Below are 12,244 nucleotides of genomic sequence, written 5' to 3'. Positions count from 1 at the left end.
TAAAATGGACATATGCGTAGCAAAAGGAAAAAAAAGTAAAAGACAATGTCGATATATTAAAATATAAATAAAACTAGTCACGGACAATTGTCAATATATGTTCACAAGTCACTTGGAGTCTTCTATCTCGTTAAAATGTTCAGTGCCCAATTTAATTCTCTCGATTTAGCAATTATTCTGGGAAACACTACCTCCTCGAGTCCTTTATATTTATAGTATAATAGCATAAATATATTTTATATTAATAGATTGTCCATTTTGTCTCTTACTCTACATTCCTACTTAATTATTCCCTGTTTCTCGTTAAAATGTTCAGTGCCCAATTTAACCTTCTCTCGATTTAGCAATTATTCGGTAGAGTTCTTGTCTATCTTGTCTCTTACTCTACATTCCTACTTAGTTATTCCCTGATTTAATTTAGACTACGTCGTTTGGATAAAAATAGTTTCATGAAAAAAGATAAGATGTGTGTAGATTACAAGGATTTCAGGAGTAAAGAATCTGTTTGGTTTTGGGTATGCTATAAAATTAAATATAATAATAGGTTATATACTGACGTGCTGGGATAAAATCATCTGTAAATTACCTGACAATATATTATCATGATGTTTTAACTAAAACCACATTAAGGATGTCTTTTAAATTTAAGATTTATTTTAGAAAATGTATTATTTAAAAATAAAAATTCTTTCATTGATAAAAATGAATCTTTAAAAAACAATATAAGTAAAAAAAAATGATACAGAGGTTTTTTTTTCATATATAAAAACACTGAAATATTATATAATTTTATCCAGATTCACGTGTACTGTATATTTTTGTTAAAAAGAATTTTTTAGATTATATTTGTATTTTAAATAAAATATAAACCCTTCCATCTTAAAAAATATCACTCCTTATGTTTTTTTTCAAGTGGAAATAGAATTCTTTAATTGGTGGCCTTTATTACAGCAGCATTATATGTGAATGGAGACAGAGACAACAGTCTTTTGACAGTGTTTGGGTAATTAATTACCGGTAGGATGACATAATGATGGATATTACTTTATAAGATATTTTTTATATTATTACATTAAAACAATCAAAAAAACGTAAAGAAATATTCCAAACGATCTTTAAATATTGTTTAGTAGTATGGCGTAAAGTGTTTTCTAATTAAAAATAATATTTTTTAAAATTTATTTTATTTTTTATACCAGCAAATTAAAACTATTAAAAATAACTAAAAAAATTAATTTAATAGTTAACAAAAACAATTATAAAAGCATTTTGGAAACAGATGCCACTTTCGACTAAAGAACAATCACTCCCTGAAAGCAACGAGATTTTAAAAATAAAAAATAAAAAAGCATGCAAAGGCAATCAGTGTTGCACGTGCACATGAGAGGCCCACATCCACATGCGGCCTTAAAGGCAAAGCGAGACCCATTGTCCTAACAAGCAAAACATCTTGTTTAATGATGGTGACAGTTCATCACTAGGGGGGTCTCGTGGGGGTTTGACTACGCTCCCTCTTTTGCTTTCAACGGTTTTTGATGGAATGTTTTCATTGGTTCACGTCATCATTCAGTGCCTTATCTACCTATTACAATCTTATCTCCATTTCCCTATTTTTTTCTTTATTTTATTTTATTGCTATGGGATTGGTCCATATTTATTTTCAGTGGCTCCCTAAATTGATTCTTGGGATTTATTTTTTAGAAAATAAATTGCTTTTTCATACTTTTCTGTCCAGTATAAAAGTAAGATGATAGAGGTTTACTGACTTTTATATGAATTGTGTTTAAAAATAAAAAATAAATTCAGACACACTTAACATACTTTTTTTTCTCTGAAAAACCTTCAGCCCTTTAAAAAAAATTATATTTGCTATAAAAACTATATGTGCACATATATCACAGAACATGGTCCATTTCTTATTTATCAATGGTGGGTCTTTTTTTAAATAACCCCTCAGTAAAATAATAATAATTCCCCCTCAATAATTTCAAGAGGTTTGCGGTTTTTAACTTTGACCTACTTTATCTTAACGGATCTTATTGATCTAAAATTTAAAAAATTAATTTCTTAAAAAATCTGAAGTTAATTAACATTTTCCATAGCTTTTGTTGCTATTTTTTTAAATTTATATAAATTAAAGAAAAAACTATTCAAGATCATGTTAAAGAAGCCAGGAGCAAACAATCATGAGAGGAAATGTCGCCAGTGGACCCTCGTAAGAAGAAGACCACATTGAAAAATCTACGGAACCTTATAATTACAGTGACAGAATTATACGGCGTGATTATAATAATGTCTTAGAAAAGAAAAAAGCATGTCTTTCATGGCTTCAAAGCTGTACTACTGACCTGCCATCTCCATGGATTGAAGTGTTGAGGTTGGTCAAAAAGAGTTGAATCTAAATGGACGGCTGAGATCACTGGTAGCACTTTCCAACCACATGGAATGTCGTACCCTTTAAAAGAAATGCACAAAACAGTATTATTAATTACTACTTAAGTAACTAGATAGAGTTGATTAAACCCATTAATATAGTGATATGCCTAGGTGAGAGGAATCTAATACAACTAGGTTTAACTTACCTTTGTACCGAACATCTTTTAGAGCTTTTCTGTGAAGAAACCTGACTACGTTTCCAAGCCTCAGTGTCTCGCTTATAACCTTCACAAGGTTGTAAAAACACATATATATTGAATTTATGCGTGTTAAAATAAAGAAAAAATCGAAATATTTCTGATAGTAAAAGAGAAGTTAATTTAAAGGAGCTTACGCATTGGGTGAATTCCATTTTTTTGTAATCGTCCCAGTTCAATTCCGTCTCTCCTGACCGTTTCTTGGCTCTGGAGATTTCAATATGTTCTTCCTATATTCGATGAGAATAAAGATATAAATCCAAAGCATCTACCGTGTATAATAAATGCTGCGAGGTACTGATAGAGTAGGAAGTACAGATTATACTGTGAGGTACTTTTTAGTGGCTTACTTTTAACTGTTGAATAGCACGAGGACAAGCTTGCAAGAAGTAGATGGCTAGAGCTATGGAGACTGAAGAAGTTTCATGGCCAGCAAAGAGCAAGCTTAAGATTAAGTCAAGGATTTGCTCCGTAGAAAGATTTGAATGCTTCAAGACCCATCCAAGAAGATCATCGTCTTCCAAGTTTTCTACTCCACCCTTCGTTTCAGCAATTCTCTCCTCCATCTTTTGCTCTATAAATTTCAAGATGATTGATCGAGACTGCATGTCAGGACACCCAAAGATGAGTTGAAGATACGATAATATCATGACCTTTCTCCTGAATCGTTACTTTTTATGGTTAATTAAAGCAAGATTACCTTCAAGGCTTTTCTATATGGGGTTCCAGGCAAATTTAGAGGAGCTGAAACCACTCCTTTCATGAAAGTAACATACTCTTTTTTCAGCTGCTCAGTCTCTGGCTTTCCAGGATCCAAGCTCATCATATGTTTTGCCATAAGTAACATACTCTTTTTTCAGCTGCTCAGTCTCTGGCTTTCCAGGATCCAAGCTCATGATATGTTTTGCCATCAAATTGAAGGTAAACTGCAATTTCCTTCATATGCTAAGTATTCCTCTCGAATATAGAATTCAGTATTGAAATTCATTTTCTTGGCAGTGCAAGTTTCAAGAATTACCTTCTTTGCTTCATCTTGAGCTGAAAATGTACAATTCTCCTTCCAAGAACTAAGAACAAGCAAGGTTTGCTTCTCCACTTCTTTCAATAGATGGCTTCTTAACCTGGCATGGCTCAAAAAGTTGAGAGATATACTCCTCATGTTTCTATGCATGTCTCCAACTAGAACCAGCATAGACCATTTTCCAAGAATTCCACCAATACTTTTTGGATAGCTGCATTCAAATAATCTTCCCTCATTCTGTAGTATAAATCTGTTGAGTCCAGCATCTGCGGATACTATTGTTGGCTCCCCAAACAAATTGGACTTGTAAATCTTTCCATACCTGCATATTATAATCAAGTTTTAAGTGGCATGATTAAACAAGAATTCATTTCTTGGTTCTGGCTGTGAATCTTGTTTTCTCGGCAGTCTTAGTCTTACCTTGATATGTGCTGTTCCATGAATTCTCCTATTGAAGTAGCAGAGTAAGGCTTCAAGTAGCCAATGGTTTCTCCAAGAAATGGCCACCCCATGTTGCCTGGTGGGAGATTAAATCTTGCTTGCTTTCTTTGCACGAGAACGAAGAGCAAAAGTAGTGATAAAATCGATGGAAGGAGAAAGACAACAAGCTCTGAGTGAGACATGGAGCTTGACTGACTCTATGTCTCTCTCTCTCCCCCTCCTCCCCTTTCTCTGTTGAATTTGCTAAGCTGTTCTAAGCAAAGTGAAATCAGATGGTATATACTTTTGAGGACTTCACCAATAATGTAAAGGCCGTGGAGTTTAAATGTTTTTAGAAATCGTTTTGATGGAGCTATGCTGTAATGAAAACATGGAAGCCAAGCCTCCTTTTATAATGTTATTTTAAGCTAAAAAAGAAAAAAGAAAAATGGTCATGATGTTGTATTTCCATGCATTTTATCTTAGTTTTATTTTACTACACTAGTTTCCTTGTCATTTGCGTTATTCAATTATTTATACAATTAATATTTTGTATTAATTTGTACTTATTTTTTGACCTTTTCATACCTATAAAATTAATTTTAATTTCACTAAAATATTTAACAATATTTTATAAGCATTGTTAGAAATTAAAAAGGTGCTCTCCACATCATGATATTGTAAAAAAATATATATATCAATTTTAAAAGATGTAATTTAACTAATCAGATTTTAAATTTATCTTTTATAAAATACCAGTTTAAGTATCATAAATTTAAATACTATCAAATATTTATATAATCATTAACTTTAAAATTTTAAAGGGTTAGTTAAGATATATATAAACATATAATCATTAACTTTAAAATTTTAAAGGATTAGTTAAGATATATATAAATTAATTATTAAAAAAAAAATATATGATGTATCTTTCCTTCACAAACAAAATAGAAGAAAACAGGAAAAAAAAAGCTTTATTTTTTATTGGAATGCATGGTATTATTTGTTTTAATTAAAAATATTACAATTTGTTTTAATTAAAAATATTAGAAAGTATTTTGTTGTTTTCGTTTTAGAATAAAGTTAGTTTAAGAATAGGATGAAAACAAAATAAAAATTGAAAAGCCTGGATGGGATATAAACCCACACTTAGCCAGGAAGAAGTTTGTTTTCTTTTCCCCAGCAGAGTATTCCTTGTACTTTTCTTTTGAACAACGCAATCTCTGTACTGCAATATCAACGTTATCCCTTTTGAACATTATTTTGTTTTTTTTTCAGACTACTGAGTACTGACTTGTTTTACTTTGACTCATAGGTGCTCTCGTGTATAATGATGTCCCTTGTTATTATTTTGTGCTTGCTTTACCCAAAATTATTATATTCTGCACAGCCAGTCCCGGTGACGGGTTAAAGAAATTTATCTCGGTTTTTACCGACTCGATTGGTAAATTTATTCAAGTTTCATTGATGACAAACTTTTGTTTACCGATTGGTAAATTTATTCAAGTTTCATTGAATCAATTTTTACCCATGCCTTGTTTAAGCATTTTTTTGACCTAATCAGCTGTGTTGCACAAGAGAGGATGACAAACTTTTGTTTATTTATGTTAAGGTTATGTTGTTAAAATTCTTATTTCTTATTAATTGAGAAAAAGCATTTCGAAAAGCCATAGTTATGAAAAGTTTAAGTTGTTTGATGAAATTAAACAAATATTATTTTATTAACTTTATAGCATATTAAGGGCATTTTCCTTCGCCCAAAACAGGCCTGAAATTGCTTTTATTCTTTAAAAAAAAAAATAGCAAGCAACTGAATAAAAGGAAAAGAACCTGGCCTCAATTTGAGTTTTGTACCTTGACTTTGCTGCTGGGAAGAACACATCAAATCTTGTAAAATCACAGCATTTACATACTTATAATGTATTATTATTATTTTTTTTCCGATTTGATGTGTTCTTCCAGTGCACGAGGATGATGATGCTGCCGCGCGCGCGCTAATTTCTTCGAATTTCATTTAAGAATGGTGAATTAATTCTTATCGTTGGTGTCTCGTGTTGCTTCAATTAACATATGTTTGTGGAAAAATAATTTTTTTAAAAATAATTTTTTTAAAATAATTTTTAATATAATAAATAATAAATTAGAAAATATTTTTTAGTATCTTGGAAAAACTTTTTTTTCCGATTTGATGTGTTCTTCCAGTGCACGAGGATGATGATGCTGCCGCGCGCGCGCTAATTTCTTCGAATTTCATTTAAGAACAGTGAATTAATTCTTATCGTTGGTATGTAGTGTTACTTCAATTAATACAGTTTGCTAAAAAATAAATTTAAAAATATTTTCTAGTATTTGGTTATGTCATAAAAAATAAACTGGAAAATAACTTATTAATATTTTATTTTTCTCAAGTTTATTAAAATGATAAAAAATAAATCTTACAAATTAAAAAGTTGAATGAGAATGAAATTAAAAAATATATAATTTTATAAATTATCTTAAATAAAATAAAATAAATAATAATCAAAATAATAGAAATCAAATCTAAAAAATAAAAGATAAAGAAATTAAAGCAATAATAATTAACATTTTATAAATTATTTCAAATAAAATAAATAATAATCAAAAGAATGAGAATCAAATTTGGTGGATAAAAATTTTTAATAAAAAAACAAGAAAAAAAAAAACAAATAACAATTATAAAAACGATGACCAAAATTACTATAAAAATTAAATTTTAAGAAATAAAGAGATGAAATTAAAAAATAAATATTTAAAACAAAATATACATAGCAATCAAAAGTTCGGGGGATCAAATTTGATAGAATCAACAAAATAATATGATATTTTTAAATTTTTCACAACTTCTGAAAAGTGTTTTCCACCCAAATTTTTCAAAAAAACACTTTTCTGTAAATCAAGTCAAATTTTTCTTTGACTGAAAAGTGTTTTTTATTGATCAATTTTTTTAATGATAAACAAAGATGAAAAAATTTGGAAAGTGATTTCTCAAAAACCACTTTTCAAAAAACAAATATGGCCTAAAAAAATGATCATTAATGTGAAATTATTTAGAATTCTTTCTTTCTTCTTCATTTTAAAATTTTGGAAAAAAAAAAATAGAGAAGTTAATTGCAACTATTATTAGGGGTTAGTAAAGAAATCAAAAAAATGATTAAATAAAAAAAACAAAAAAATAACTGAAAAAACCAAAATATGAAAAAACTGATCGATTCAGTTTTGGTTATAAGCCTAAAAAAAAACTAAACTGAACCGAACCTCAACAGAAAAAACCGAGTCAAACCAATTTGAACTGGTTTTTTCCTTTAAATAAGGGAACCAAAACCGATCAGTCTAAATCAGTTTTAGTTTTTTTTTTAAAACCAAACCGAATAAAAAATAACCACTCCTAATTATCATTACAAAATTTAAAAACTATATTTCTTTGTTGTTTTCAAGTTTTGTTTTAGAGTTTTTCTTGTTAATAAATATATGAGAAAAATAGTTAAAATGAAACACCAAAATTTAAAGAAGAATTGTATCATTTAATTTGGAATTATAAAAGTTAAAAATATTTTTTAGTTTTTTAATATCATTTTGATACGGTAAAGTTAAAAATAATTTATTTAAAATAAAAAAATTAATTTATTATATTTTTAAATAAAAAATATTATAAAAAATAATCAATATTATACTTTCAAAGACTCTATAATCAAAACCTTAAAGGAAACAAATTGAATCCTCAGCGGATAAATCAAGATTAACTCAAAATCTTGCCATCCAAACCACTTGCAACCCCGAAAGATTGGTGTCAAATGAGGATAGAAGACCATCCATTATAAATTTGATATAATCAGTAAATAATATAAATTTTAAAATTTTTCATAACTTTCAGAAAATATTTTTTGACCAAATTTTTTAGTAAAACACTTTCTTGGAAACCAAATCATAATTTATGAAATGTTAATTATTATTATTTTAATTTCTTCATCTTTTATTTTTTAGATTTGATTTCTATTATTTTAGTTAAACAAAATATATATAGTAATCAAAAGTTTAAGAATTAAATTTGATATAATCAGTAAATGATATAAATTTTAAAATATTTCATAACTTTTAGAAAATGTTTTTTGGACAAATTTTTTAGTAAAACACTTTCTTGGAAACCAAACCAAATTTTTCTTTAACTGGAAAATATTTTTCATTGATCAAATTTTTTAATGACAAGCAAACACAGGAAAGTTTGGAAAGTGATTTCCTATGAACCACTTTTCAAGAAAACAAACATGGTTTAGACACGAAAATGATCATTAATGTAGTATTATTTAAAAAAATTTATTTCCTCTTCATTTAAAAATTTTGGAAAAAAAATAGAAAAGTTAATCACAATTATCATTAGGGGTGAGTAAAAAAAATTAAAAAACCAATTAAACATAGAAAATAAAAAAATAACTGAAAAAACCAAACCATAAAAAAAACTGATTAGAATTTAAAAAAAACCAATCGGTTTGGTTTCAGTTTTATAAATCTAAAACAAAAAAATAGAACCGAACCAAACACTAACAGAAAAAACCGAGCTAAACCAGTTTAAACCAGTTTTTTCCCTAAAATAACCAAAACCAAATCTAATTGGTTTGAACCGGTTTTGGTTTTAAAAAAAATCAGTGTTCATTACTTTTTTTGATAAAAATCAAACCAAACTGAAAATAACTACCCCTAATTATCATTACAAAAATTAAAAATTATATTTTGTTTGTTGTTTTCAAGTTTTGTTTCATAATTCTTATTGTTAGTGACTTTACAAGAAAAATAGTTAAAACAAAACACCTAATTTAAAGAAGAATTGTATCATTTAACTCAAGATTATAAAAGTTAAAAATACTTTTTTTATTTTTTTAATATTATTTTGATATAGTAATGTTAAAAATATTTTTTAAAAAATAAAAAAATATTATTTTATTATGTTTCCGAGTAAAAAATATTTTAAAATATATCTAATATTACACTTTCAAGAACTCTATAATCAAAATCTTAAAGGAAAAAAATTGAAACCTCAGCAGATAAATTAAGATTAACTCAAAATCTTGCCATCCAAGCCACTTGCAACCCCGAAAGATTGGTGGCAAATGAGGATAGAAGACCATCCATTATAAATCTTAAATCTTTTGGATGAAGCAATAAAACCAAAACTTAGCTATCAAGCATGGATTCTTCAGGATGCTTGAAAATGCAGTAAGAAATTTGCGCAATGAGATGACATGTCTGAATCGACACAAGAAAATAATTAAAAAATCCGTAAAACAGGATTGAAATTTAGCAAGGGAATCGGAAAATCTGTCAATCTCGAAAAATGACGTTTGTGTCGGATCTGCAGGCGGTGGCAGAGTTGCAAGGATGAAGGTCGCTATAGCAGCAGCCATCCGCGAAGGAATACCCAAGCAGAGATACCATTCCATGCAATGCACATTAACTTTTGTTCATGGGACAAACACATGCTCTCAACTAATTGTCTGATGATTATGACCATTAGCTGATAATCATCTCCATTGATGATCAGCATTTTCATTTGAGCTGTTCCAATCATGGCGAGATTTAGACTTCAATCCATGGCCCCACTAGCTGAGGAGCACACTTGATTGGGATTTCATGCTTTATTTTGAAATAAAAACTACAGCTAGATGTGGGTTATAATGCCATCAGCCTCCAATCAGAACGACCTTTAAAATAATTATGTAATTTTTATTTCAATAGGTTGTGTTTTCTAAAACAATTTCGCAAATTTCTAGTTTAATATTTTTTTAAATCAAATTAACTTTTAAAATACACCTGAATATAATTTTAAATGTAAAAACATACCATGCTAGGTATAACAATAGACTGACTGAAAAACAATTGAAATATCTATATCACAATCCATCCTTCACTTGTTCATTAATTGGTTGTTGACTACTTGGTGGAGTTATTTGTTAGAGAAACCTGAATTATGATTTTTTTAAGTTTATTTGGTAATATAATTATGATTGTTTTTTAAATAATTTTTTATATTGAAATATATATTAAAGATATTTTTTTATTTTTTAAAAAATATTTTTGATATTAGTATATTAAAATGATTTGAAAATACTAAAAACATATTAATTTAAAGTAAATAAAAAAATAAAAAAATTAAATTTTTTTAAAAATATTTTTAAATCACAAAAATAAAAAGACCCATAAGATATTTTTTAAACTACAATACTATGTTGATTTGACATTATTTTTTATTTTAAAACATAGAGTTATGGACCCATTTTTATATATAAATCTCAATCACTTTTTTTAATTCCTTGTCAATATGAACATATGAGATATTTTTTTCACAATTTCCATGTAGTTATTTATAATATTTTACTAAATAATCACTTTATAAAAATACAAAAGAGAGAAAAAATAAAAACAAGAGAAAAAAGCTAAACAGTCACTGCAATTTCCAAATGGGTACTGCCAGATTAAAATGATTGGAAAAATCCTATTAATATTTTATTTCTTTTTTCATTTTTTTTTTTGTCCTGGTACGTGCCATGATCATGTTTCCATTACAAATCCACGTGCATTCATTATTGCTCTTCACGTGGAGGACCGTTTCCAACTTTACATGTAACCTTTTCTTTTTAGAAGGTCACGCAAAACTTGACCCACTAAGTGTGTGCGCGCGTGAGTTCATCCACTGTTCTTCCAATGGGATCCCAAAAACCGTTTCCATTAAAATAGCATTTTTTTTCAAAATAAAAATATAAAAAGTGATCACAACATAAAATAATAACTTATTTATCGTCTAAATCAAATCATTGAAATTCATTGGTATTTATTAATAGACTTAGAATATATAAAATATAAAAACATTTAATTTATAACATAAAATACAAGATAAAATTCCTGATACATATAAATTTAAAAATATAGCGAATCAAAAAGCTTCTTTAAACATATAAAATACAATCATAGATCGTATCTTTTTAACCTCCAGCACATCATGTGGTGTATTTTGTTAAAGTAATTTAAATTAATACAAAAAAAAAGTATGAATATAAAAGAGAAGGAGACTATAATTCTCATTAATCTATTTATTCTAAAATATTTGTTTTAATCTAAATACAAAAATATTATATATATACTAAATTAAAAATATTATTCTATCTTTAATAAATAAAACAAGATAAATGTATTTCTTAATATATTTTTCTATTAGATTCGAGTCATTTAACTCACTTTTTAAAAGTCATGTTAATTCAACAGGCTCACAACATTGGTCTAAAAAATAGGTTAAGAACATTCAGAAAACCCCACTAGACAATATCCATTGATAGAAATACTTGTGAATACCTCACACATGTCAGCAATATACCAACACCAATCGTTTTAGCTTATCTTCAAATCAGCATAGTAAAAGAAATTGGCAAAGTATCACAATCTATAAGATATAAGTCATAAGACTTATCTATAATCTATAAGATATTTAAAAAAATAGCACAGTTTTCAAAAGTCATAAGGCTTATCTGCTACTTGTAAATTGCTTGTGAGAACAAAAAAAGAAGACTTGTAAATTGCTTGTGAGAACAAAAAAAAAAAAAAAGTAGTAAGACCAGTTTTTTCTAAACTTTCAACTCTCCACCATAAAAAAATAACACAAAATATGCATTACAATTCAGAAACACAAGCCTCAATTAATCTCTTTAAAACAATTAAAAAATTAACCCTTGTCACAATTCATTAAATATAACAATTAACAATCCATAACTAAACATAATAAAAATTAACATAATATTTTATTAAATTTAAAATAAGTTCATAATTCTTGAAACATTAAAACATATAATCTAAATACATCTAAAAATCACTTCAACTCGTGGAGGGGTTTAGAGCGCTTGTAGATAGGTCATCACCCTAACTTATCCAACTCGAGGACAGACATGTAGCACTCTTATAGGGGTCAGCACTAAGATCATCTTAGCTTGTAAGTGGGCTGGAATACTAGTGGATGGACCTAACTCCCTAATTGCATGTCTCTATTCATAATAAATGATCTTGTTTTTCGTTAAGGTTTTTGTATGATACTTAACCTCTCCAACTTCCTTAAGTCTAGCATGACACAAATTGAGCGAATTGTTGGTCAGGACATATGCCATCTTATTGA

At 27.8% G+C, this 12,244-nt stretch overlaps 1 protein-coding gene across 1 annotated transcript in view; it reads right to left on the bottom strand.

The window, feature by feature from the left end:
• The window catches only part of LOC105126568 (cytochrome P450 90B1), a 9,289-nt gene extending 4,799 nt beyond the window's left edge, over positions 1-4,490 (bottom strand). Inside the window, exons 1-8 of the mRNA XM_011027468.1 lie at positions 4,075-4,490; positions 3,652-3,976; positions 3,479-3,559; positions 3,334-3,408; positions 2,984-3,235; positions 2,771-2,863; positions 2,583-2,661; positions 2,349-2,455 (exon numbers count right to left, since the gene is read on the bottom strand). Of these exons, the coding sequence (XP_011025770.1) occupies positions 2,349-2,455; positions 2,583-2,661; positions 2,771-2,863; positions 2,984-3,235; positions 3,334-3,408; positions 3,479-3,559; positions 3,652-3,976; positions 4,075-4,277 (1,215 nt within the window). The 5' untranslated portion in view covers positions 4,278-4,490. The remainder of the gene's footprint in view (positions 1-2,348; positions 2,456-2,582; positions 2,662-2,770; positions 2,864-2,983; positions 3,236-3,333; positions 3,409-3,478; positions 3,560-3,651; positions 3,977-4,074) is intronic.
• Between the last annotated feature and the right edge of the window lie 7,754 nt (positions 4,491-12,244).

This window comes from Populus euphratica, unplaced genomic scaffold (assembly GCF_000495115.2).
Source record: "Populus euphratica unplaced genomic scaffold, PopEup_1.0 scaffold41.1, whole genome shotgun sequence".
Lineage (NCBI taxonomy): Eukaryota > Viridiplantae > Streptophyta > Magnoliopsida > Malpighiales > Salicaceae > Populus > Populus euphratica.
The sequence above is the reverse complement of the archived record's forward strand: the minus strand, read 5'-3'. Positions and strand labels throughout refer to the sequence as shown.